The sequence below is a fragment of the Microchirus variegatus genome, assembly GCF_963457635.1.
Source record: "Microchirus variegatus genome assembly, chromosome: 11".
NCBI classification, from domain to species: Eukaryota; Metazoa; Chordata; class Actinopteri; order Pleuronectiformes; family Soleidae; genus Microchirus; species Microchirus variegatus.
Genome location: NC_139812.1, coordinates 19,978,233 through 20,005,397, shown reverse-complemented (window position 1 = coordinate 20,005,397; position 27,165 = coordinate 19,978,233). Strand labels below are relative to the sequence as shown.

The following is a 27,165-nucleotide window of genomic DNA, read 5'->3' as shown; positions in this document are numbered from 1 at the left end:
AACACTGCCGCTGAAGAGTGATGTCAAATTTACTGCCCAGCAGAAATTCAAGAAGAAAAGAAGTTAGGTTTAACAGAGCAGTTCTTGGTTAGCGCTGTATTCATGTTTTTAAAAAGAGAACGGTACAAAATAAAATAAGTCATAATAAAACAATATTAATCAAATGAATAAATATGATCTTCGCTGGTGTGAGGGAAGTTCGTTTTTAGATAATAAGCCAGCAAAAAAATAAAAAAATAAAAAAAAATAGGGGAGATATTTTTTTTTTCCAATTTAGGTAAATGCTCACAAATTGTTTCACAAGGATATTATTACACAATGAAATGGATAGAATATTTCACATAAAGGCGACGTACAGTATAAAGAGATATAAAAAAAACATGCAGAGAGCACCAAAATGAGACTAACAAAGCAGCTTTGGCAACAACAGAGTTCCTGTAAAGGAAAAGGAGGAGAAAAAACACTTTAATTTCAACAGCTCAAGGCGTCGTCAGTATAATGAATCATTTTAAACATGCAAACAAGCTTTAAATGCTTTTAAAACAATACATTATAAACTTACAAAAAAAAAACAAAAAGGTTCAATGAGTGGACACAAAAACTGCATCTTATTTCAAGTTAACGACAGAGAAATAGCACAAAACCGTTCAGGTGTCCTCTGTGTCTGGGTCATCGGAGTCCAGATACACTGCCTCAGATGCGACATCGCAGGCAGTGCATGGCGACGACTCACTTCACCAGACCTCTCGTTTCATTTCGGTCACAATTTGATCGGTTGTTGCTTATTTTTTTGGCAAAGGTACCGGGGGTGAGATATCAGTCAGTCCTTATTTAAACGTCAAAGGGGTTAGCCATTTTCACAAAATAAATGCATCTCTGTGAGTAGTCTTTACACGCATTGTTAGAGAGAGATCTGCCACCTCCGCGCGTGAATGCTAGTGCTTTCTCTCGAGGTAATTTGACGGGACCCAGCCTTTCCTCGGTCTGCCATTGTCCAGAACCTTGCAGTACCACCACCCGTTGGGGTTCCTCTCCAGGACCTCCAGACTCGTCCCCTCGGGAAATCCCATGGTCTCCTCGTCGCCGTGATAATCTGCTATGGAGACGTACACCTCTCTCAGGTTGTTGTGGATGATGTGGGGCTTGGGCCTCACTGTGGACACCGGCAGAGCGTTCTTCGGAGAGCTTTGGCCAAGGGACTCGGCGCTACCCATGCCAGATCTGTTCCTGTTGGGCAACGCGAAGTTGTTTGACACCAGGCTACGCGGCACGGTGCCGAAGGAGGCGTTGCGCCGCACAGTGGGGCTGGTGCGAGGATGGTCTGTGGAGTTGAGGGACTCGTTTCTCCTGAGAGAGCCAACAGGGCTGGGACCGTCCCTGATCGGAGCTGATATAAAAACAGACTGAGGTCTGACAACCTGCTGCTGTTTGGTGTTGTTCTGTTTCCGTGAACCGAACAAGCCGGTAGGTTTGGAGAGGCCACCTGGAGGTTTAGAGGGAATGGGTGGCGTGACCTTCTTCAGGTTTTGGTTAATGTTATTCAATGCCTGCACCCTTTGTTCATTCTTCTCCAGACTGTTGGACTTACTGAGGCTTCCAGGTTTAGTTGGCGTTCCATCAGACTCGGACCCTGCCATGTCATCCTGTTGCCTGACAGGCTCCAGGAAGTAAGTTGGAGCCCAACCCTCGGTATCTCCCCAGCGGACATACCACCAACCACTCTCCTGCTTCTCCACCACTTCCACCTCAACTCCGGCAGGGAAACTGAGCTCAGACTCTTGGACTTTCTCATAGGGATCTGTGGTACGATACAAGCTGCAGCCTTCCAAGTCAGAGTCTCCACGGCTGCCTTTGGAGTAGATGGAAGAGAGATCGGATGTGCTCTGAGAAGAGAAGGAGTCCTCAGAGGAGATGACTGAAGCTGTTTCTGAGTCCTCACCCTTAGTTTTGGTGCCATTCTTGAGCTGACCTGTTGGCCGAAGCTGTCTTCTCAAGGAGCTGATGTCCATCTTCTCTGCACTGGAGGCCTTGGTTATCTGTGGTTTAGGCCTCACCACTGGCTTCAGTTTAGAGGAGGATTTGGTGGGAGAGGACACCTTGCTTTCCTCTTGTTCCTTCTGCAATCTGGAAAGATCTGGGGTGGATTCAGAGGAGGCAGATTTTGGACCGGAGGCCTCCTCAGCTTTGGTTGAAAACGGGCTCCCATTCAAGTCAATCTTGAGCTTGTTCCCTGCACGTTTCCGTCCAGCCGAGGTCGGGTTTGCAGTCTTGCCAGTTTCTGTCAAAGCACTTGTCTTGGACGAGTTGGAGTCCCTGCTGCACTGCCTCTCCGGAGTTTCTCTGAAGGGCCGGAAGCCATCGTTCTCATAGATGCACTCTTCCTCTCCCTCTGCCTCGTGGCCATCTTCAAATGACTCACCCAGCTTGAACGAAGCGCTGTGGAGCGATGACGCAGGCGAGGGCTTAGAGGACAGATGGGAACCCTTCTCAGAGGAAGTGTCCTCATTCTTTCCGTCCACCAAGGAACCTTCTCCTCTCAGAAACTCAAACTCAGACTCCAGGTCCAGATCTCCGATGGCAGGGACGTCATATTCTGGCTCTTCATACACCGGCCTCCCAGGAGACACGGGTGACTCTGGAGCTTCAGACCCGGGGCTGCTGGGGCTGCTGGGAGGAGCAGTCTCTGCTGAGTCTTGCTTTTTTACAGGTGGAGCTGGAGGTGGAACTTTGGGGCGACACAGAGTGCTCGTTCTGCGATTAAGATTTGGCTTTTTACGTTTATCGATGTAGGAACAGGGAGCCCAGCCCTCCTTCTCTCCTATGTGGACATACCACCAACCACCAGAGTTCTTCTCGATGACCTAAGATACAAGTCCAAGAGAGAGTTTACACTTTTTTATGAAGACATTTAATGGTTGATTTAAAATTTTCTTTTGATATCATAATAATATGTTTGGTGTCTTTATACTGATGTCTGCGCTTATACCTCCGCTTTCTGTCCTCCGTTGAAACTGATACCGTCAGAGATGCAGGACTGAAAGTCTGCAATGGTATAATACTCTGCTTCAACTGTAGGTGGCTCTGGTGGGGAGGGCAGCTGAAATCCCTGGGAGGAAAAGAAATCGACTTACTGCTGAATAAGTACATTCTCTCACTTACCCCAGTTTTGAATTATTCATACTTTCGGAGATATTGCTTTTAAATCTTATGAAACAGAGTCAAACTTTGCCAATCTACAAAGCTGCCCTTTTAACTTCTCAGATGGTTTCGTTTAAATAATTGGTCATGGTTCCACATGTGGATCCATGACCGATTATTTACAGACTAGAAAATAGAAACGTGTTTTAATTATCATCATCATCTGTATTTTATTCCAGAAATGTGTTATTTCCTTTCTTCAAATCCACCAATCATCTTAGGAGAAGGTCACTACGAGATAGTTTAAACGATCTCCACTTCTAGAGTCATTTTTATTTTTCAGTGTGACCAGCCAACAAGGGGTTTACAAGACACTACAAACCTAAGGAGCACTATCTTTAAGCACCTGTTGTTAGGAATATAGAGGCTCTTCAAGCTACGTCAACATCATTAACCATTTATAAAAACGAGTACATTTGGCGAGAAGTGCTGGCGATAAAACAACATCACACATTCTTACCAGGGTTGCATCTCTTCGAGGAGGAGGTTTCTGCCTGAGAACTGGGGAACCTGTTCCAACAATCACAGAGAAGAAAACATGCAATGATTTAAGAGTGCATAATGCATCTTTATCATAATCAAAACCATTTATATAAGGCAATCTCTATTTTTGCTGCCTTTTTGAGTTTTATTCTGGTCTTCTGTTCTTGTTTATGTGTCCGCTCTCTGTCTTTCCCATGTGTAGTAGCTATATTTTCCCCATATACCAAAGTTTCCTCTGACACACTTGTATAAATCTACATGTGGTCGACATGTGGAGTTTTCTGGACTGTATCTAGTATTAAAATGATATTTATAAGTCCTGTTTCATTTTCCCTTTCATTTGATTAGTGTTTCACTGTCACAGAAACATAATCAATGACAGACAAGAGAAGTTACAACGGAGCCATTCATTCAACTATCTTAACCGTGGACGCGACTTACCAATTTCCACCCGATGAGGAGCGATGCGGGCTATCGCCGGCGAAGCAGGCTCTGCTTTACTCTTAACGTCCTGTGGGGAATTAAGCGGACTGGAGTCAGCGCAGGGGATCGGCAGGCTGATCTCCTTCCTGGCCACCTGGGGGCTCTCTGGAACACCTTCGGTCTGCACGTCCTTCTCGCTGGAGGCTTTCTTGTTGAGGAGGTTACTGATCTCCATGATGTTTCCGATTATCTCCACGGGGCCCGTGACGGTCTTCTTGCGTGGGGATAAGTCGTCCTTCACCTTCTTCAGGTATGAAGCCGGAGCCCAGCCCTCTTTATCCTTGTACCTGTGCAGAAGATTGAACATTTTAGAATAACATTTTTTAAAGTCTCTTAAGCAAGTGATCGGAGCAGGATTACCTGATAAACCACCATCCCTCCAGGTTCTTCTGAATCACTTCCACAATAACTCCTTTCTCAAAAGCAATTTCGTCCTTGCCTTGGCTGGAATACGGCTGCACTGTAACGTATTTCTCTTCTGCCAAAGCCAGAGCAGAGAACGACAAACAAATGTAATGTGAGTTTGAAGGCTGTGAACATCAAGGGAAACAAGACAAGTCGGTTGAGAGACAGGGAGGAATAAGAAAGAGAGACGTGTTTATACATCTTTACTGCGGACTTCATATGTTTGTGTGATTGAAGAAACACGAGATGGAAGGAAACGGTGCAGAGGTGTCATCTTCGCTCCGCGGTCTGGAAGTTCATTCAGCGCTTTTGCCGAATGTTTTTAAGAAACCTGAGGTAATAACTACAGAAACGTATTGCATTCACTTGAAGGTCTGCGCTCTCCAAGGTTGGAGGTTCTCGCGAGAGTTCTCGATAATTCAGAAAAAAAATTACTCTGAAAAACGGGGGGGGGGGGGGGGGGATGTGCACGAAAAACTGAAAAAAAATGCCAGAAAAACTGAAAAAAAAATACTCCGAAAATCAGGGAACATTTTTGACAGAAAAACAGGAGAAGAAAAAATATTCAAAAAAACAAACAGAAAATTACTCAGAAAAACAGGACGTTTTTTTTTTCCAAGTGAATGCAATACGCTTCCGTAAATTACAATATACATAATTAATTATTGCTCTAAAACACCATTTATAACTCATATCTAACTGTATTTAATTATTAGTTACAGTTTGTCAAATCTACATAATAAAAAAAATAGTACTGCGCACCCTGGTGGCCTGGAGGTTAAAGGACATGTTCACATGTTCCAAGTCTGTCTTAAAATAATTCATGTCCATTGAAAGCGCTGTGGGACACTGTTTTTCTTTCTCCTGTCCATCATCGCTATTTCAGTAGAAACGCTGGAGGACAAAAAACTCATTTCCCATGACCCAAAGATTTATTCCAAATTTAGCCAAACGCTAACACAACGTTTCAGAGGTGTGAGATAGACGGCAAAGAAAACACCGTCTGTGGAAACACAAAGAGGAAATTTGGACCGCAACTATGGGAGACACACACTTAATTTAGGCGTCTCAGACTGTTTTAACCTCAGTGGAGCATTTTGCATGAAACTAAGATTGCGGATTTTTTCTTTCTTTTTTCCTATAACACTTCTATAGGAAACAAAAGAACCTCGTGCAGACAAGAGGAACAAATACAAAAACCAATAATGCCTCAGATGTGCATGCTGGCCTGTGAGGGTTGTTTTGACAGACGTGACAAAATCCTTTAAAGCTCAGGACAATCCTACGGGGGTGAAGCTTAAAGGCTGGACAAAACCACACAAAGTTTGTTTCCATCAACTTGCACCAATTTGTTTTTTTCGACAGTGCAGAGGAAAAATAAACCTGATGACGGAGGAGACGCGGTTGACCACGCGTTGAACAAGTGGAAGATTTCTCTCCTCAAAGCCTGAAGCAACCAGAAGCTTTAAAAAAAAAAAAAAACGTCAAGGAGGAGGAATAAAACGCAGATTAGGTGAGAACATGGGAAGAGAGGAAGCGCGAAGTTCATTAAGTAGTTTTACAGGAACATTTCCCCTCAGGTTACTACAATTACACCTTTAAGTTTTTAGCCACCTAATAAAAGGCTCACCTCAGACAATCTTCCCCAGCCTAAGTCTATGGTAATTTGAGAATATGTTCACCATTCTTTGTGCAGTTAAGAGAGCCTTTTCCAACTGGAAACTGAAGTTTGTGTCACTTTGCACAAACCTTCACTCTCATGCACCAAAGTCCATAGAGAAAATCAGCATTTAAAGCTGGTTTTGATTTGTATATTTGTGTTACTGAGGTAAATGAAGCCTGCCTCACTGTGAAATAAAGTAGAGATCATATTATTTAAAGGTGCCATATGTAAGAATGTGGCCAAAAACAGGTACTACATTCAAATTCAAAATACCCAGGTCTTTTAGGTTTCGTTTTTTGACGTTAACTGGCAACCCGTAGTTGCTCGGCAGCTGAGACTCTACCGACTGCAATGATTGGCAGACGGCGGTAGGTGGCGCCACATGCCAAAACATGATTTCAAAACATAAACATGATTTGCAGTCTGCAAAATATTTTTTTTTATGCAAATATTTTGTCTGTACTGTTGTTGTTGGTGAGTTCAGTTTGTTATATGAACATTATTCCTGAGTCTCTGTGACATATTAGGAGGATTTTACGGCCAGTTGCTTTTGATTATTATTATTATTATTATTATTACATAATGCACCTTTAACCAGTGTAGAGATGTGCTTAAAAACATAAAACCTGATCTCTAATCTCTCCACGGATTTCCTTCCATTTGTCTATAACCTAAAAATAAGCAACACTGGGGTGTGTACTGATCAAATGTGAAAATCGCAAACATCCTATGACAAAGTGAATTTCTCTGTGAGATGAATAAAGTATCTATCTATCTATCTATCTATCTAAAGGGTTATTGACCGAGGTGAACTGTAGCACCTGGGGCGAACTCGTGTCCTTGGCCTCGTGACAGGAGGCACCTTCTCACTCAGCACATAATCCAGAGCAGAGGCTCTGTGCTGATTTATGCTTTCTCATGAGGCCAAGAGGCAAAAAGCAAAGAACCCCATTTCCTGTCATTATGGCAATTCCTGCCTGAACACAGACGGCACCAGTAAAAGGAGGTGTGTTCCAAACGGAGAGGATGATGTTTAACACACACACACACAAAAAAAGCACTGCATGCTGTGCACAGGAATCAACATTTGCGTGACGTATTATTCCCTTTTCCTTCCCTCCCCCTGTTTCCAAGGTTGAGTTGGAGATAAATGGGCGAGGTGTTAGGGATTCACGTTTTTTCTCTTTTTGTCGTCACTGCAGTGGGTCGACTGGGTCGAGAATATTTCTGTCCGCTTTATTTTCCTCTTGCCTGGCTCTTCCGGGTCTCTTTGTGTTGGGACGTATTTTTTTCCTCTCACCGACCTCTTTTCACAACAATATCCAGCCGAGCAACGGAGGGAAACTCTGAATCAGATGTTTTGTTAACCACAACATGATTCGCCTGCATCAGTGTTAGAAGCTATTTTTGTGGAGTCAGCAAAATATTTTTTATTTTTTTTAAACACAAAGCAGGGGTTTTTAGTCTTGGGGTGGAAACAACTCTCTCTCTCTCTCTCTCTCTACACTCCAGAGAGCAGAATCCACTGCCAAGCACAAAGTCTGAACTCAATAGCCTATGCTCACTCCTCTGTCAGCGATCCAAATGCATCTCAAGAAGAAAACGTTGGCCTTGAAAAGAAGAACATGTGCAGGTTTGTGATTTCCCTGCTTACACGGTGAGGGATTAATATTCATTATTTATCTCTATAGTAGTTACTAACAGGCTAAACTTAACTGGAACGCACATACTCATTAGAAATGTACGTACACAATTCATTTGCTCAATAAAACTGCAACAAACAAAAAAAGAATACGGCTGCTGAAACGCTGCGTAAGGCATTCCGTCGCCTGTTACGCAACGACTCTCAGACGAGAGGGCAGTATATTTCTGAGAAGATTGGCTTTGGCACGTGGCGTTTTCCTTTCAACACAAACACTTAACAGGAACACAGGGGCGGTTTGAGCGGCATAATTTGAGCAAAGCATCAATAATTGGTGGATATAAAGAGAGGCTGATTACACGTTTTTTTTTTTTTTTTTTTTGCTTTCCAAGCGTTATTAATGTCAGTGGTTAGTGACTGGAGGCTCACGATGATGCGTGAGATGAGGGACAATAAATAACACAGGGTGAGAAGAACAATAACAAAAGGCTGCGTTCAGATTACAGTTTTAAGGCTGGATTGAGTCATGATTTGCGTCACTTTGTGTGATTCTAGATCAGATATTAATCCAATACGAGGCCACGAGACATGAGCGACAACAGTAATGACCGTGCGGTCCAGCAGAGGGCACTGTGAGTGCAGCTTGGCACTAAGATCAGAGGTCTCAAACATGCGGAGCACGGCCCATATGTGGCCCCCTAGTCCACCCGAACAAAAGCTAATAGCTTCCATTTCTGACCAATGTCCTGCTTCAATAAAGACTGGGAATCAAAAATATGACGTTTTCTCTTGTTGATGACACATGTTTCAGAGGGCAGACGCCTTCAGATGAGAGTCAGATGCGAGACACTTGTATTATGAATATGAAATGAAATGAATCAGCGAATGTGGTAATCTGAACGTAGCCAAAAGGGTGGAGGGAAGGAGAGAAAGGAAGGAAAGGAAGGAAGGAAGGAAGGAGGGAGGGAGGTGATGCAGCATCTGTCTCGGTTCACCTCGGCTCTGCTGCCTGCTGATGACACCTCCCAACGTCCATCTCCGGTCCAGCCTCTTCAGATGAGCCTTATGCCGCTTAGTAACTGACACACACACACATGTGGCGACCAGACGACGAAAAAAAAAAACACACACACACACAAACATGAGAGACATGAAGAGCAAGCACAAATGTTACACAAACACGCCGATGACATGGGTCCAACCAGGACAGAGCCATCGTTATTAGGACATGAAAACAAGACCTTAAAGCAAAACATGGTGGACAGTTAGATTAGATGGATGGATGGATGGATGGATGGATGGATGAGGGGGTTACAGAGGAAGTGTTAAAACCGAGACATCTTCTCCGTGGCTTGTAATTAGGATGCTGTTAGCATGTTTTTACGTGTTAAGAGCATCTGGGACACACATTTCTGCAGGAATGCCAGCCAATTAATAACAGAGCAGCTGAGCTGACGGTGACGCCGGTCAGCGGCGTGCACCTCGGGAAACGCTGTGACATTATATCTGGATTCAACGTAGATAAAAGAGTGGAAGAGTTGTCGTTCTCAGCCACCAGGAGGCAGGAGACTCGTTCGGGCATCCACAACATCCGTGGAAGGAATGTGGGAGATTCCAGCCATTTGTTTTTTTTTTTTGTTTTATTTATCTCTGAAGTACAGCTGTTGTTGTTTTTAAAGTGCTTTACAAATAAAGTTGGATTGGATTGCTTGTGATTTATCAGGTTCATGAATGAATCCCGAATGCATTGAAACGCTTGGAAAAATGGCCGTTTTAACTATTTAAAACAATTTTAGACACAATCTCTCGCTGCATTTTACACTGTTATAACAGTAATAGTAGTTTTTGGATGATGGCTCTGACTCAGTCTTTCTCTTTTTGTGCTTTCTCAAAGCAAACTAGTACATGCACATGTACTAGTACATACTGTATTCCAAATCTGTTCTTCCAGAAATGTGTTGTTTTTATTTCCGTTTTTTTCCAGTTGAAAACTTGGTGGCACTGGCTGCAGGAGACCACAGGGCTGACAAAGAGATCTTTTAAGAGTTCCATGCCATTCCCCCGACTGACTCGTCACATAAACACTAATTACACTGACAGATTGTCCTCCTAAAACCTCCTGGCAGCAGACTAGACTGCACCTCCATCCCTGACTCCCTCAGATAAGAGTGTGCCCGGTTGGTAGATTGTTTGCATTTATTGCAGATATGTGTGCCTACTCAGCGTCTGTGTGCAGTTATACATTTGTGGTTCGGGCATTATTCCCCATAATGTGCAAACACAATAGTCTCTGTATTCTCTCCCAAGATATACAACACCAAAGGGAATCCTGGGTTCCATTGTTATGGAGTACAACAGCTGAACTACAAAAGATGTTTTGGCCAGAGTGCCGGAAAATCTTGTTTGTTTGAAAGTATAATATACAACTTAATGATTCCCGTGCCTCCATTTTTTTGGTAGGTTTTCTCTTGACACAATGTTGCCTGACTCGTAACAAAAGAGGCTGCATTTACCTGTCAACACTATCAAAATGTGACGTGATTTCTCTCAAGTATCCAGTTAACATTTAGGCTCCATTGTGTAAGATTTAGGTGAAATCCTTTCAAATAGGCAGAAATGGAATATAAAATACTCTTTGTCTCTTTGTGTACCATCAACTTAAATGATGAACTGTTGTTTTCTTTACAGCAGAATGAGCTCTTTCTATTTTTTAATCATAAGCTTCTCCTTCATGCTTGGAAGGGAAGGGAAGGGTGAGGTGAGAGATATTCACCCATAGATGATGCTAAATTGCACACGCTGTACAATTAAATGTGTCATATCTAAGAATGTGGCCAAAAACAGTTACTACATTCAAATTCAAACTACAGAGAGTCTTTTAGGTTTCGTTTTCTGACGTAACTGGCAACCCGTGGTTGCTCGGCAGCTGAGACTCTACTGACTGCAGTGATTGGTGGCGATTTCAAAACATAAACATGATTTGCAGTTTGCAAAAGATTTTTTTTAATGTGGGTACCTGTTGTTGTTGGTGAGTTCAGTTTGTTATATGAACATTATTCCTGAGTCTCTGTGACATATTAGGAGGATTTTATGGCTTTAGATTTATTACATAATGCACCTTTAACATCTACATTTGTACAGGACTGAAGTTTGAATCACAACAGTGTCATAAAAGCCCTATGTTCACCTTGTTGAAACATTGCTGAAGACCATATTGAGTGAAAATCCATGTCTTACACACACACAAAAAAAAACGCAAGCGCAAAACTGATGAAATATCATCTTCGGAAACACACGTCTCTTTCATGAGCTCTCTCCATGGAGGTCAGGTCACCTCTCGTTGCTCTGGATCTCTCGTGTACAGTGCACGACTGTGGGCTGTGGTCTGGGGCCGTTGCTGCTACTCCTCCTCGCTTGCTTCAACCCGTCCTGAATCTCCGCTCTGTTTCCAGCGTGCTTATGATGGCAGGCTGACACACACACAGAGAGGCCGTTTCACACCGGCCTGGCGTCAGACGTTTTTTTTTAGCGTAGGTGGGTTCGCTCCATTTCGCACACAGATCAAAAGGCTGAGGGTTGAGGGCAGCAGCGCTGGTACCTGTGTGTGGTTGTTTGTGTGTGTAATGAGGTGGGGGAGGGGAGGGGAGGGGAGGGGGGTGGAGAGAGAGAGTGGGCTGAGGCAACAGTGACTTACCTTCCCCAACTTTAGAGGCGCCAACCTCCGAATCATCCCTCGTCCCACTGTGGGTATTAAGGTAGGTTGCGGGGACCCAACCTTGTTCCTCTGCAGTGCTGACAAACCACCAACCTGTGGGAACATGGAGAGGCTGACGGTCACCAAATGGACAGTACATAGCAAAATACTGATGGTATAGATGCAGGATTATTTATCAATAATCCCATAATAACCTTATAACTGAATGTAAATCAAGTGAAATCAGGTGTTTAGAGCCTTAGGGTATGCTCTATCCAACCTATAGTTCGATTGTTTTGGTCCGCACCATGTTACAATGTAGCAAATAGACGTGGGTACGGTTTGGTTTCATATATGCATAGTTCTATGCAAACCAAAATAGACCGAGAAGTCCATTGGCACCGGACTAACCCCGATTTCCACCGGGGCGCGTCGCCGCGGAACGTAAGCGATGCAGTCACCGGAGCTGATCGCTGCCACTCTAATCAATGTGAGCATATCCACAGGGCACGCCGCGGCTTCTTGTGTGAATACGGCTGGCTCGCAAGGCTGCGTTGCGCTGATGGCAGAGCTGCGCAGCCGCAACGCGCCCCCAGTGGGGATGGAATCTGAGCAGGGAACGGCGCAAAACCGTGGAGCTGACGTGGCCGGTGGAAATCCGGGGTTATCCTGTATCTCATACCCATAATGCATTAAACTTGACTTGAACTTTCGTCGAACCGTACCAAAGTAGAGCAGATAAAGCGGTCCGACCAAGATCACAGTCACACCTACGCAAACGAACCGAACCACAGAATTTGGTGCGCACCAACACATTTGGTGTATGCTTTAGGTGTGAAAGCACCCTTAGAACAAGCTATTCCAGCCTGAAACAGACGTTTGTACCAAAGTCCATAGAGAAAATCAGTACTTTTACTGTGTGAGGACACTGAAGCTCCTGGTCAACTGTGTCCTTGTTTGGTAACTTTGTTACCCTTATGTAAATCCTAACAAAGGATTTGAAACAGCAGAAGTTACAGGACAACACATTTGCAGGGACAGATGGAGGCAGCAGTGGATCAACAACTCAACTGCACATTTACGCCACTGTGAGGTAAAATTGCTGGTTTTCTCGATGGACTTTGGTTACAGTGAGTGAGTCATTTACAAATGTCTCTTTCCAGCAGGATAAGGCTTCCTTAACACAGGAAAACAACACCCTTAATATACTGTAGACTTGAGAAGGTGTAGATTTTATGAGGTGAGTCCCCGCCGGCAGCCATGTCATCAGCGAGAACGAGTGTTCCGTTCACGGTGTTTTGGCGAAGTCGGCGTTGATAACGTGTCAGCACCTCATACGGTCGCTCAAACAGCAATTTTTCTGGCGATCCAGCCGACTATAGCTGGAGAGTAATGATTTCTGTCATATTAAGGCTGAAGAGAATTTGTTAAAAACGTTTGTTTCCCCTGATAAGTTTTGACGTGTAATAAACTTCCTGCCCACATCGTAAACCTGACGACAATGAATTCAAGAGGACGTCTTCTAATGAAACCGTAGATCTTCCAGTCAGCTTTACATCCCTTGTTGTATCACTTACTGTAAATCACTGTTTTTTAATCGCCGCGCCGTGATTTGATAAAATATCTGAAATCACAGGGGGATGAGACCAAACATGAACATTAGGAACTTGACTGTGCTGCCAGCAGAGTCTTTAATCACAGCGAGGAATAACAACATCACAGGAAACGCCTCCTGGCAGTAGCTCCATTCATGTAAGGCTCTTATTCAACCTGTGTTTCATCAGTATCAGTGAGCGGGACATTGCTTAAGTCCTGTTTTACGAGCCAAAACAGTCATTTTCGGGGGGTTGCAGCTGATTTGAATTGGCTCCTTCGGGAATGACAGCATTTCTTTTTGACGGCTGCTTCATGATAAACGCCTCAGCTGGACAGCAGCACGTACACACAATACTTGCTTTTACTTTAAAATCCGACCCGGATAAAGGCTGCAGAATATGGGGATCCCTTGCGCCCCCGCTAAGGTGTCCCGTATTTGGCCTTGTTGGGAAATGTAAAGAACATATGTACGTGCGGTAGTCTTAACATTTTAAATCTGCAGATGAGAGACAAAAAAAAAATGTCACATTTGTGAGAGACTCTGCATGAGACCCCAAGTGACAAAGCTGGCACAACAACGGTGCTATATACAGTACAAGAATGGCCACATGTACACTATTTGTTGTGGTTACTGGGATGAAATATGGCTGACAGCTGTCTGCAAAGCCCGTAAAAGAGGAGAGGAGGTTTCCAGCACACTTACACAGCTGCTCTGAACCCCAAGTGCACATTTTCCCACAGAAAAAAGAGCCTTGTGAGGTCGTTTATTTAAACACAATTAATATTTAAAAAAAAAAAAAAAAGAAGAAGAAGAAAAAGCAGCATTGGAGAGGAACAGAAAGAAACTTCTTAATCAGTGATACGGTGACGTCTGAGGGAAAATGACACGATGCTAAAATGACAGCAAAACAGATTGGAGCTGCCTATGTGATTAATCTGTGGTGAAATAAGTTCTAATTATGTCCGTAATTTCGCAGTCGTACATTACAGTCAGACAGGTAGCAATTAAAGGCATCTTAGGCAAAAAAAAAGAAACAGTGACAGAGCAGGATTATTTTTCATCAAGACACTTTTCTCTCTGCTTTGTTGAATCTGTTTCACGAGGAGACGTCGGTCTGCAGAAAATCCACACTACACCTCCTTTCACAGGCACAGTGTTATTTCTGAATTATGGTGTCAAAAACCCTGATAGTAAAAGCTGAGATGTTGGCCATTTCTAAACTAACACTGAGTGAAAACAAACTGTTCTGTGGTTCTACACTCTTAGATATAAGGGTTCCAAAAATGTTCTTCTACAAGGGCTGAGGTTCTACCTGGAACCATTTGCTTCTGAAAAACCCTTTCCCCGAAGAAAGGGTTTTTCAAGGGTTCTTGGTGACACTAATGGTTCCAGTAAGAATCATTTTGATACAGAAAACCCCTTTGCTGAATCAAGGGATTTAAAAGGGTTCTTGGTGGAACCCTCCAAAAGGGTTCTTCTATGAGGACATGCCTATAAAAGAACCTTTTATGGTTCTACTTAGCGCTTTTATTTCTAAGAGTGTATGCTTGTTCTTCCACAACACACTGGACTCTAGAAACTGGAGATATCTCACAGAGATGCCAAAGGCATGACTCAGAGTGGAGGGAGCGAATAACACAGAAGACATTTCATCATCATCATCATCATCATCATCATCATCATCATCATCAGCTGTGTAGTTACAATGTTTTTGCATGTATTATTTTTTGCCAATCTACTGTAGATCTTTCAAATTTTAATCAAATCACACTTGGAGGTGGTTTGAAATGCAATTATAGTCACTTTTCTTGTCATTCTGGACACTCTGGCTGCTCGTATCACATTTCAAATCACTCTGAAATCACTCTGTGTGACACACGATGATGGTGCTGCACAGAGAAGCTGACCATGACTACTCGTTTTTTCTTGCATTTATGGTTCAGCACCGACAGTATGTCTTTACCAAAACAACCCACACATATAGATCGGATGTATCTGGACACACAAATCTGATCTAATCTATCACTTACCATTTTGCACTTAAACACTTACAAATATCTCATTTGAGTTGATCAAATGGATTGAATTTGAGGAAAGTCCCTGATTTGTGGACATGGCTCTACTGTTTGGCTCTGAGCACCTCGCTGGCTCAGGCTCAGCGATGAAACAAGCTACTTAATGCGCTCAGTCTTTGCACCAAAGCCACGGCTTAAACGAAAGCCTGTGTTGGTGAATCGGACAAGAAATGGAAGGAAAAACTAAACGTCTTCTGCATCCCTGCTGCTGTTTCGTCTCCTGTATAATTTTCTCCATCCATTCAGTTCATTTCAGACACAACGCACAATTTCAAGTGTCATAGGTGATGTCCTTTATCATCTATTTTCATCTAAATGAGAACATCATTTAGAAAATTAACATTTTATTAACATTTCAACACAAATTTTATCTATAGTGTTTTGTGTAGTTATTTTTAAAGCTAATTTAGTTACTTCTTCTCTTTACCTCTTTCAGTACTACACTCTGAGAAATAAAAGTGCTAAGTAGAACCATATAAGGTTCTTCGGCTTGTCATAGGAGAACCCTTTTTGAAAAGGCTCTACCTGGAACCATTAGGGTTCCACCAAGAACCCTTTTAAAACCCTTTATTCGGGAAAGGGGTTTTAAAGGGTTCTCTGGATCAAAATGGTTCTTACTGCAACCATTAGTGTTACCAAGAACCCTTGAAAAACCCTTTCAAGGGTTTCCCTTCCTTCGGGAAAGGGTTTTTCAGAAGCAAATGGTTCCAGGTAGAACCTCAGCCCTTGTAAAAGGAACCTTTTGGAACCTTTATTTCTAAGAGTGTAGGAGTGGGGATGACAGGGTACCTCGCGATACGATATGCGATACATGGTCCACTATACCAATAATATCATGATACTATGATACTTATGATAATCCATATATTGCAAGACAATCATCGAGCGATGCATCACGATATCTGTCTGAGCGAAGATAACAAAGCAGAATTTCTCTATTTATACAACAAAGTGCATAAAGTCTACGTGTTGCACGTGGATGGGGCATCTCTTAACGTAGCTTTCTCCACCATTATCCCACTGTAAACTCCCTCTTCTTCGGCCAGGTTCCACTTTGTATTAATTTCATTCCATTCTGTCCATGTGTTAAAATGCTTAAAATGTTCAGTACAGCACCGCGAACGAAGTGCTAAGAGCGCTCACCGACAGCTGCAGATGACTAGTTTCACACTTGCTAGCTGTTGAGAGAAATGTCATTTTCACCTCTGCAGACTGACACACTTAGAATTGCGCCGTAAGCACAAGTAGGAACATAATGTGGCTAAATCCAGTTTGCTGGCAGCTTTGTTTTTCAGCGAGCCCGTAAGCCTGCCTCAGACCTAGCAATTACTGTTAACATATTTATACTTTGTGCTCTGGTATATTTCTCCGTGAGGGCTGGGAGGGGAATGTGATTGTTAACGTTCAGATAACTTCATATTTTCGCAAAAAGGGTAATCATTTGTACATTTGTCACGATGACACGGAGCTCAATCTGAGGTCATCGCACAAGAAACAGCTGTGCTGTTGATCGCCTGCTTCCAAGCTGCAAGTTTGCAGAACTACACAACGCCTTGGATTTCATTTTAGTCCGATCACTAAAGTCTGCTATGTCTTTCTGAGAAGGTCGTACAGTGGTGAAATACTGCACGGCCTTCATGGCTTCGCCACTGCACTGTTGGGTATTAAAATCTTTACGGCAAAGGTGAAAAACTGTGGTTTCAGTTGCATAATGGGAATACAATTTGGGTAAAAGAAACATTCCTTTTTCTCATTTCTGGACAGCAGGGATTATCTGTGCAGATGTGGGGGGTAAAACGAATGAAGCATATATATCTGTATGTGTGTGTGTGTGTTTGCCGCTGTATCTGTGCATTTCTTTTGACTTTTGCTCCAGCAGCTGCCCTGCTTCACACAGCAGCGGTCATAAAGCTACATCTGCAGCTTTACTGGCAGGTTTGTGCACCGTCGTTCCCCGTTTATGATCAGTCTGCGTCACAACCTGATTTTTTTTCTGAATTCCTGTACGTCTATCCACAAGAAGGAAAAGTTCAAAATCCTGGAAAGTTGATATTGATATTTTTTTGGGGGGGGATTACAGCATCTTCGTCAAGTCTTAGTCAAGACTACAACAAAATCTGACAACAGCTAAACCCTCCACCCACTTGTGTTCACGGGATCAAGACGATTAAAATCAACCTCAAATGTCTCGTAGGAACAAGCCAGGGACACACCAGTCCAATGTGTAGCATTTAGGAAGATTTTTTTGTGCATAACTAGCTTAAAAATTTAATTTTTGTAGTTTTTTCTAGCCTTAGATTAAGACTTTATATGAAGCTTCTGCAGCACAAACAAGCTAATCACCCAAAGCATGTGTTTTGTGTTTCGATGCAGAAGCTTACTACCCTAAAGAAGAAGAATGATATCCTTTCTGGTGTGTGAAGGCCACCGTAGATCCTACACTCTTAGGAATAAAAGTGCTAAGTAGAACCATATAAGGTTCTTCGGCTTGTCCGAATCTTTTTATAAAAGTTCCACCTGGAACCCTTTTGGAGGGTTCCACCAAGAACCCTTTTAAAACCCTTTATTCAGGAAAGGAGTTTTAAAGGGTTCTCTGGATTAAAATGGTTCTTACTGGAACCATTAGTGTTACCAAGAACCCTTGTTAAGAAGAAAATGGTTCCAGGTAGAACCTCAGCCCTTGTAGAAGGACCCTTTTGGAACCCTTATTTCTAAGCGTGTAGACACACGGACAGACAAGTCCTCAGATTGTTGACAACCCACCTCTCACCATTAGATGTCACTATTTCTTACACACTGGACCTTGAAGTCTCCATTCCATGCTTGTTTATTGGAAATTATTGGGTCAGATTTATGATGCATGTGCTATAGAAATAAAGTGGTGTTGATGCTATAATGTGACAACATCAAGAAAAACGGTATATTTTCAGCAACTTGCAACTAAGTCTGTGTGCTGTGAGTCGCATGAAGCAGTCAGCCGATTTTGTCAGCCGAATTTTAGATGGCAAGACACATACAGATCCAAATTTAATGTAAATGTAATCTTCCCTTTCTGCTGCGAAGTTGGTTTACATTACGTCGATGTAAGTCTATATCCAGCAGCCAGATCATTTACCCTCTAAACCCAGACTGGAAAAATGGGAGCATGCTTCGTCCAACTGTAATAAAAATCTATCATACTATTCTCTACAATGCAATTCACAAACCAATTGCTTGTATAATGCAGCTGTGTGACTATACAGGATGATTTTAAAAAAAAGTGACAGGGATATAGTGAAGATTTGACATGTAAACAGATGTTTTCCTCATGATCTGACTTCACTTACAGTTGCAGATACGGTGGACAGACATAATGGGAGCGATCAGCATTTTCTAAGCTCTATTTGTCTCTCATACAGTATCTGCCATCTGGAAACTCAATCAGCCTAAAGACCCCGAGCTTCATTTTACTGTAATCAACAACAGACTCTGAGCTGCAACAAGAAACTAGATTTATGCCATTTCAGGGTTTATCCTCCGGTGACTGTGTATCCTTTAAAACAACAGTGCAGACTCCTTACTCGGGCAGAGTCGGATACAAACATAAACAGAGGGCGACAGCACAATGCTCCGTAACGTGTCGCATACGCTCCTATAAATTTGTCATCGAGACACGACCCTGAATCTGTCCCGCAACTCAAGGTAAACAATATTTGTGTGCTCCGGAGTAGCTGCGCCGCACACACGAAAAGATTTCTACACATCCCTCGTAAATACGAGAACCACAGATTCAGCAGCACGAGGAAGCTTCCTTTTTTTTCTCCTTCTTCTTCTTCTTCTTCTTTTACTGCCTGAATTGATGAGGAATGCAGTGGCTCAGCAGTCCTACGGATATTTGACACCACTGTTGAGTAAAAGCAGGAGAAAACCCCATTCATTTTCAAGCTTCTGTATTTATTAACAGTAGATCAGGAATCAAAGCACAAAGGGAGGAATCTATCCAGCTCAGTTCACTCGGTTTTCAATAAAACCCCGGGTTTCAATTACCTGGGTCGCTCTGGCACTGGGGGGGTGGGGGGGTGGGATTGGGGCAAAAACAGTACAAAACGACTTTCAAGAGCTAATGTTGACCTAAGGAATGACCTTCCCTCCCTCCCTGCCTCTGAAAGGATCCCCTCATGGTCTGAACGTAGCTATAGCCCACAGACTGTGTGCTCTCGAGGCTCCACTGACTCGGAGACACAGCAGTCCTTGAGTGTCTGAAAGCCCACACCTTAAACCGCTGCTTAGACTCAATGGTCAATTCTTAAAGTTGAGAGAGAGAGGCACCACAGATTATTGGCTCCACAGACTTATTTTCTGTGCTTCTATCATTACCCCTGTGTGCGCTGCTAAATACTGTTATTGAGTGATTTCCTCTACCTGTATCAGTCTGTGGCAAAGGTGAAAGAAAATAAAGAAGAATAAGCCTTTCAGTCATGAAAGCATATCTACAAACACAGGACGAGGGTGATTTCTTCAGGTGGTCATTAGCACTTCCTATCCTAAGCTTTAAGAATGCAGAGAACCGGGCTTATTGTGTGTGGATAATGTGTCCTCCGTCTGCTCTGAGACATTTAACACTTGGCAAAGTTTTCTGAGTCATTTTATTGGCAGTTCATTGACAGGGATTATAGGGATTTTTCTTTTTTTTCTCTTCTCTTTTCCGCTGGGAAACATGCTCGTGCTGAAATGACACATAGCAAATCAGGAAAGATTTGAGAAGTAGACGCTGAAGGCTGACCTCGTGTTTAATCCGCCCGCATATCAGAGATGGAAAAATTGGAACGGCCAAATATACATCATCCTGCTGCCACATTTTGAAGAAAGTGCTGAGACTAAATTATGCACAGAAACTAAAGAGAACTCCCGGCAGTATCACGGCAACTCAACTTTCCTTGCTTTCAGTGCCATAAAATAAACGGGGCTTACAGAGATACACCCTTTATCGCTTTACCAAGGTTGTTGTCTTTTGTTTTTCATCTCTTTAAGGTCCAATGTGTCAGAATCAGTGACAGCTGGGGGCGGTATTAGACTTCCAAGAGCATCAAGAAAGTACGGTGGCCTACTCATACCAGAAAAGTCATTAATCGCGGTAAGCTTCCGTGTCAAAACATGAAATACACGCTCTGTCCGTTCAGGTTGTCGTTGAAACATAGTGGTGCAAGATCGTGACCTGTGGAAAGTAATGGCTCATTTTTAAGGTGCCATATGTAAGAATGTGGCCAAACACGGTTACTACACTCAAAATCAAAATACCGAGGTCTTCAAGGTTTCGTTTTCTGATGTAACTGGCAACCCGTTGTTTGCTCGGCAGCTGAGACTCTACTGACTGCAATGACTGGTAGACGGCGGTAGGTGGCGCCACATGCCAAAACATTATTTCAAAACATAAACATGATTTGCAGTCTGCAAAATATTTTTTTTAATGCAAATGTTTTGGCTGTACTGTTGTTGTTGGTGAGTTCAGTTTGTTATATGAACATTATTCCTGAGTCTCTGTGACATATTAGGAGGATTTTAGGGCCAGTTGCTTTAGATTTATTACATAATGCACCGTTAAGACTATAAAACCAATAAGATGTGATTATATAGATTAGTAATCATACTTGTGGGTAGAAAGAAGAATGTACAAACTTAGCACAAATAACCTGATTGAAACTGGTTGGACTATCCGTTGGTTCTGGACATTTCCCATTTCACAAGACTTGCAAAAGCGACTTTAACTTTCACCAGAATAATCTTTTCCGAGATTAACAGTAAGCCTGTTTTTTGGGGGGGCTGCCTCTGCTCCTCTGAACACTGAGCTCCCGCTGAGCCCTGAGATCATCTCGCCCGCAGCCTGAAGATGGAGAGCAGAGGACCTTATGGTACTGGTACACATTTCTTCCACGTGAAGGTACAGCAGACGTTCTGCACATCCATCATGCCATGCTGATGGAGCCAGACCTGCTTAATCTGCCAGGATTTTACTCCAGCAGCGCGCGTGGGCTTGCAGCCAGAATGTGGAACATCACCTGCAGGTTGCCGCTGTTCCCTTTCCAGCTTCAGATTTGCCAAATTGAATAGTGTTTATTTAAGAACAAAGGAGGGCAGTTTTATACAGATGAGATTACTGTCTTGGTAAATAATTGATTCTTCGTGCTTAAGTGAAGCACTGGAGAAACAATACATGGCGGTGCCAGGGGGGGTCTCGGGGGGAGCCATGGGGACCGATGGATGTGAGCTCTCCAAAACAGAGTTATTCCTGGTGCGTTCATGGCACATTGTAAGTCATATAAGCTGATCGAGACTTGGAGTGAAGACAAGTTAAACTCTTGACTGGTCTGCAGAGAGAGATTTTCTACACTGAACTGGGCACCACGTGTCTAACGTTGCCCTTGTGGTGTAGGAAAAGCGTCTGCAGCAAGAGTGCACTGTTTTTCCTTTTCCTATATATATTAGCCCATTAAAGGGCAACATCTAAACCACTGACTCTCAAGCATTTGAACTGACCAACGGGGCTGCTAGCTTAGCCTTGGCTAACATCTCTTCAATATAGTGTAAACCGAGGAGGCATCCTGGAGGATCCATTAAGCCATTATAACGAACCAACCTCTCTGAACCACTAACTTTGGCAGGAAATGGCTTTTTCCATTTTCTCCCCACGTTTTTCTCCCTGCTATACTCTCTCTCCTCCTGAGCCAGCTTCCCCCCCCGGCAAAAATCTCATAAAATAGACAAATAAAATCACTGCAGAGCGGAGCGAGGACAGAATTATTAATCAGAAAACAAAGCGCAGCTCAAGATAACACTAAATTGCAACGTCTACCTTCGCATATTGCTCCTTTATTATTAAATTAAACCTTGCATTCATCATTGTTGGCAAAAATTGTAACCAAGGAAAGTAAACGCGGCAACAGAACATCAAGAGTCTCTGTTCAGGTCTGCTGATTACCCACATATTACCACCCATTCCCACACACAGAACCAGCAATCAATATAAACTACACTACCGTTGGAAACAACGGACACAACACAAACTGTGTCATTGAGGAAAATATCTGCCTCGGCTCAACAGAGCGGCCCTGGAAAAGTCAAAGTGGAAGAAGCTGAGCTCACTTAAAGATCTGACCTCGCTCCGCTGAATCCATAAATCAGTTATGTAATCCAAAGGACAGGGAAGACGACTGTTCCGATGTATCAGGAATAGCAGGAGGTTTGTGTCCTGTACCACAACCTTGAATTTCACATTTGTATAGATGTATTTACCCCCAGCACACAGACACAGAGGGTTTATGGATAGTTTTGACGCTTGCTCTGACCAGAGTGAGTTTGACCAGTATCGGCCCAATGATAGCAATCCTGAATATTGTATCCGCTAATCCCTACTTTTGCAGACCTTGGTTTTAACAAGTGGTTATTTGAGTAACCGATGCCTTAGTCTGTTCATTCTCGTCTGACCTTTCGCCTCAACAAAGCATTTTCACCCAGAGAACTGCTCAATGGACATTTTCAGATTTTTCCAACCATCCTTTGTGAACCCTAGAGATGGCTGTGCATGAAAATCCAAAAAGATCAACATTTATTTTTTAAATGTGGTCCAGCGCCATATTCCAAGTCACCAGTTTTCTTCATTCTGATGCTCAGATTGAACTTAAACTAGTGATCTTGACCATGGCCCTATACCTAAATGCCTTAGATATGTGTGCTTATAAAGCATTTCAACACATGTACCTAATAAATTGGCTGGTGAAGAATTTTGATGAAATGATCTGATATATTACTTTAATACTGAAATGTTGAAGCTGTTATTCACTCAAAGCTCAGTAACTCTGCAGGGGGATCCATGCTGGTTGAATTGAACATGGTTTTTGTTATGAAACCAAGGTTGTTCTCTCTTTCCTTGTTTTCGTCCCTCTCTCTCTCTCTCTCTCTGCATGCGTGAGTGTGTGTATGATGAGTTGCAGTTGTGCATGATTGACTGATTGAATGACAATCAATGCCATGTGTGTCTACACGGATCCATGGAAGCCGATTGGTTGTGCAGAGAAGGTTTGAGTAGATAAGGCCTGATCATCGGAGGTGTGCGCTGGACTTCCCTTGAATCGGTCACAGTCAGAATGGCAGTTGCTTGGGTTTTAAAAAAGAAAGTATTGTGTGTAGCTGATGTTTTATGGGGAGTTGGGAAGAGGGAGGTCTTTATTCAAGGTTTTCTTAAAGGCAGTTGGGGCTTGTTTGAGATAATACTGTGAGGTGAACTACAAGTTTTGGGTTGTTTTTTGTATGACTGTGGTCGTCATCTTTTGTTCGCCAAATCAGTCGCTGATGGTGGGAAATGATGAGACTATAGCTTGAGTCTAAATAATAATCTGTAGAACCCTTTAAAAAAACAACTAACAGACAGTAGTAGCTATCGCTCAGCGTATTCACCACTTTGCTCCGTTATGCACAGATCAATCTGTCAAACACTAGTTTGTACTTGTTCTTTAGGGGAATGGATGCTAAATGAAATGAACTCTTGTTAATATTGGCAAAGTGATGCGGGGTGATGTCGACCAGCCAACTGGAGCAAAGTTAGCCAACTTCCAATGCAGGAGGTGTTAAGATTTTTGTTAAATGCTAACTGTGGCGCTGGAAGCAGTCTCCACAGCAAGATGTAGGGCCGGTGGTATTTACTTTAGATCTCTGCGAAAGTGTCCGTCAGTGTGTAATAAAACTGTCAGATCTTTTTTGGGATGTGTTTTTAAAAAAGCCCCGAGTCTACTGTTTGGCTTTCTAGAAATTCATGACAACTCCAGCTAACCCGAAGATGAATGAGTGAGCTGGCAAAAAAGAGGCAAGACACTGTTTTGGAGTAAAAAAAAAAAGAATCATAGTAATGTGGAAATGAACCCACAACAAAAGCACAGAAGCCTGGAATTCATACTATAAAAAAACTTCATAGATCAACAAAACACACACCAACCATTTTGTGATAGATGAAATACAAAAGAGAGGAGGGGGCTCTACTTAAAAGGGCATGACCATGCAGTTCATGTTCATGGAGGAACGCTCTCATATGAGACCGGTTGGTTAAAGGACTTCAAGGTGCTGGAATATCCGCCCTCACTGTGGCTCCCCATTGGGCTGAAATCCTACCAGAGCAGGGAGTGAAAACAAATACATGAACCCAAAGGCAGGGACACGAGGCACATCAAAGCGAAACCCACTCTCCAGAAACCCACTCTTCCTTAAGGCCAGGGTGGCATGGCATTTCACTCACACCCATCGTGAAAAAACCAAGGTCCAATTGCCTTTCCTGGTCTCAGTTTTCCTCCTCCATCTCTCATTCCTCCCCATCCTCCCTCTGAAGAACACATGAGTCCCATTACCATTTTTACTGTCTCAGCACACCATTAAAGCTGAAATGTCAGAGCCCCCGAATCCAGGCCTGCACCTCTCTCTGCTCACTCCTGCGCTTCGTATGATAAACAACCTGGATGATAAAAGTCACTCAGGCAGGTGCAAAGACCTGAGTGTCTGTGACATTTGACACATGATTTGGTTTTCATAATATTAATAACAAAAAAACTGTATTGGCAGCTTTTCTGGTGCCTTTGTGTCACACAATCTGAAAAAAAACAATGTTTGTATTGCATTTAAAGGTCCAGTGTGTAATATTTATGGGGTTTTATTGGCAGAAATTAAATATAATAGCTAAAAGTATGTTTGTATAAGTGTACGTATCTTTAAACTAAAAGTTATTTAGTTTTCTGCCTTTTGAAACACGCTTGCTACACAAATGACAACATCCTTTCTGGTATGTGAAGGCCACCGTAGTTCTGCGACACAAGAATGGGAGGGGTGAGTGGACGAGTCCTCCATTTGTTACCATCTGCAGTGTCACCATTAGATGTCACTAATTCTTACATACTGGACCTTTTAAAACGGTTACATATAATTTCTGTCTTAATGTATAAACATTTGCCTCCACCTCCAGTAATAAATATAAGAAGCATTACAGCCTACCTGTAAAGCATCATTTAGATATGCTTTAATATCAGGATGCTACCATTAAACATTCAGTGTTGTCAAACTGAATCTAAAGTGCATTTTTTAGAATGGCTCTTTTCAGTGGAGAAACAGCTGACTAAGGACTCTGCAGCTGCCATTTGTAAACCTGGCATGTCCTGCCCGGCTTTCCGTTAAAAGGAGGTGGAATAATTAATACGAGTCTGGAAGACATTCCTCTTGCTCGAGGCAACATTCTGGCCTCCAGCCTAAACCAACAGTGGGGAAAAAACAGAGCTGACTGCAGGCCAAAGCGAGCCTCCAGATGGGGATAAGTCACAGCTAGCGAGGTCTGGACAAAGGAGGTGAGAGGATCGAGGTAGAGGAAAGGGCATACACTTTAAAAAAAGCTTTGGACTGAATCACTTAAGTGTCTGTTTGTGTCTGGAAACACACACAGAACATGCACTCTGTCGGGTCCCTGCTCAGCAAGTCTTTGTTGTGCATTTGTTTTCATTACTCACCACTCTCGCTCTTCTCAATGACATCGACCACCTCCCCCGCTTGAAGGCTGATTTCTGCAGGCTCTTGTTTCTCGTAATTGGCCACCACCACGTACTGTTCCAGAAGCATGGGGTCCGAGGCGTCCAGACCTGGGGTTGATGGGAAAAAACATGCCGTCAGCCAGCTGCCAGCCATAGGTCCCCGAGAATGACTGTTGGACACTCGTTGTGCCATAGGCCACTTTGTCTGTAGAGCTCAGCCAATCACAATTTTCACAGGGTTCAGTGCATCTTCCTGAGAGTCTAGCCATAGAGCTGCATCCCTCTCCAGCCCAACATCCAGGGCAATGGAGACACTGGAAAAACTACAAACAAGAATCCTCCTCCAAAAGAGGGACAATCAAGCAGCCAACTGCAGAAAATCCATTCCGTATCGCTGCACGGGCCTCGTTCCTTATGTCCAACAAAGCCCAGACTGAGGCGGTAGACGAGGATAGACACATTCACACAGTGGAAAGAGGAGCAGCAGAGAGTAAGAAGAAGAAGGAGCTGTAATAGCAGTGGCAGAAAAGAGAGCAAAAGCCAGCTGAGGACAGGACATTAGAGTGAGAGAAAGAAATGGTTTCCGTTGGAAAATAAACCATCTGCTAAAAAGCCTCCTTCTCCGAAGTTGGGGCTGGAGTTGGAGGAAGAGTAGGGGGTTGTGTTCACCAATCATAAGAGTCAGGACTGGAGGCCTTAAATAGAACCAGATGAAGGGGCTGGAGCTGCACTCAGAGGGATGGCCCTCTGTCTCCATGAAACACTAGAGCTCTGACTGTAGCATGTGGCCGCGGCCAATGGAAACCTCCCTTTCTCTACTTCGCTCAGTTAACCATATAAGCACCAGCAGTGACATAGTTTTTTTTTGTTTTTTTTTGCAGTTTGCGCCCGCATCATAAATTGATCACATCCATCCACAGGTTGGATCGCTTTAAAAACCAAAAAAAAAAACAAGAGTGACTTCTTACAAAACAGATGTTTTCAATCGTGAAGGAGGCACACACACACAAACATTCTCCTCCCCTCGGCGCGCGCACGGCAACATAAGCCTTAATCATGGAAAATCCTTAACACGAGCGTATGAATCAACTAATGTAGATCTAACAAGCATCACATGGAATCCAGACATTGCCCCCAACTAACATCCTGTTCACACATTAGCAAGAGCTTCTGATGACTGCCGAGCTCAAAGCTCCTAACTCGAGGTACAGTCTGTACACACTTTACACAATCTAGGATTAGTGGACTTCTTGGATGTACTGTAACAGCCTGCATTTATGGTCATTTTGTGTCTTTGGGAACAAGCGCCATTAGATAAAGTGTAAAATAATGACAATGTCTTTTAATTGATTAACATTGGAGACCAATTTTCTCCATGGAAACCCACTTC

The 27,165-nt window shown here is 43.1% G+C and overlaps 1 protein-coding gene across 1 annotated transcript; it reads right to left on the bottom strand.

The window, feature by feature from the left end:
* Positions 1-25,903, bottom strand: LOC310934449 (SH3 and PX domain-containing protein 2A-like). The gene is made up of 7 exons (XM_083898179.1): positions 25,755-25,903; positions 11,569-11,682; positions 4,525-4,642; positions 4,123-4,451; positions 3,659-3,708; positions 2,987-3,106; positions 1-2,861 (listed from the first exon to the last, which is right to left on the bottom strand). Exons 1-7 carry the CDS (start codon positions 25,861-25,863, stop codon positions 936-938), a joined length of 2,766 nt encoding a protein of 921 aa, XP_083754305.1. The 5' UTR covers positions 25,864-25,903; the 3' UTR covers positions 1-935.
* Between the last annotated feature and the right edge of the window lie 1,262 nt (positions 25,904-27,165).

Coding starts and splice junctions, on each gene's coding strand:
- LOC310934449 (XM_083898179.1), bottom strand. CDS start 25,863: ATGCTTCTGGAACAGTACGTGGTGGTGGCCAATTACGAGAAACAAGAG. Junction 3,709..4,122: donor TCCTCATCGGGTGGAAATTG/GTAAGTCGCGTC, acceptor TTGTTGGAACAG/GTTCCCCAGTTCTCAGGCAG. Junction 3,107..3,658: donor CTCGAAGAGATGCAACCCTG/GTAAGAATGTGT, acceptor TTTTCCTCCCAG/GGATTTCAGCTGCCCTCCCC.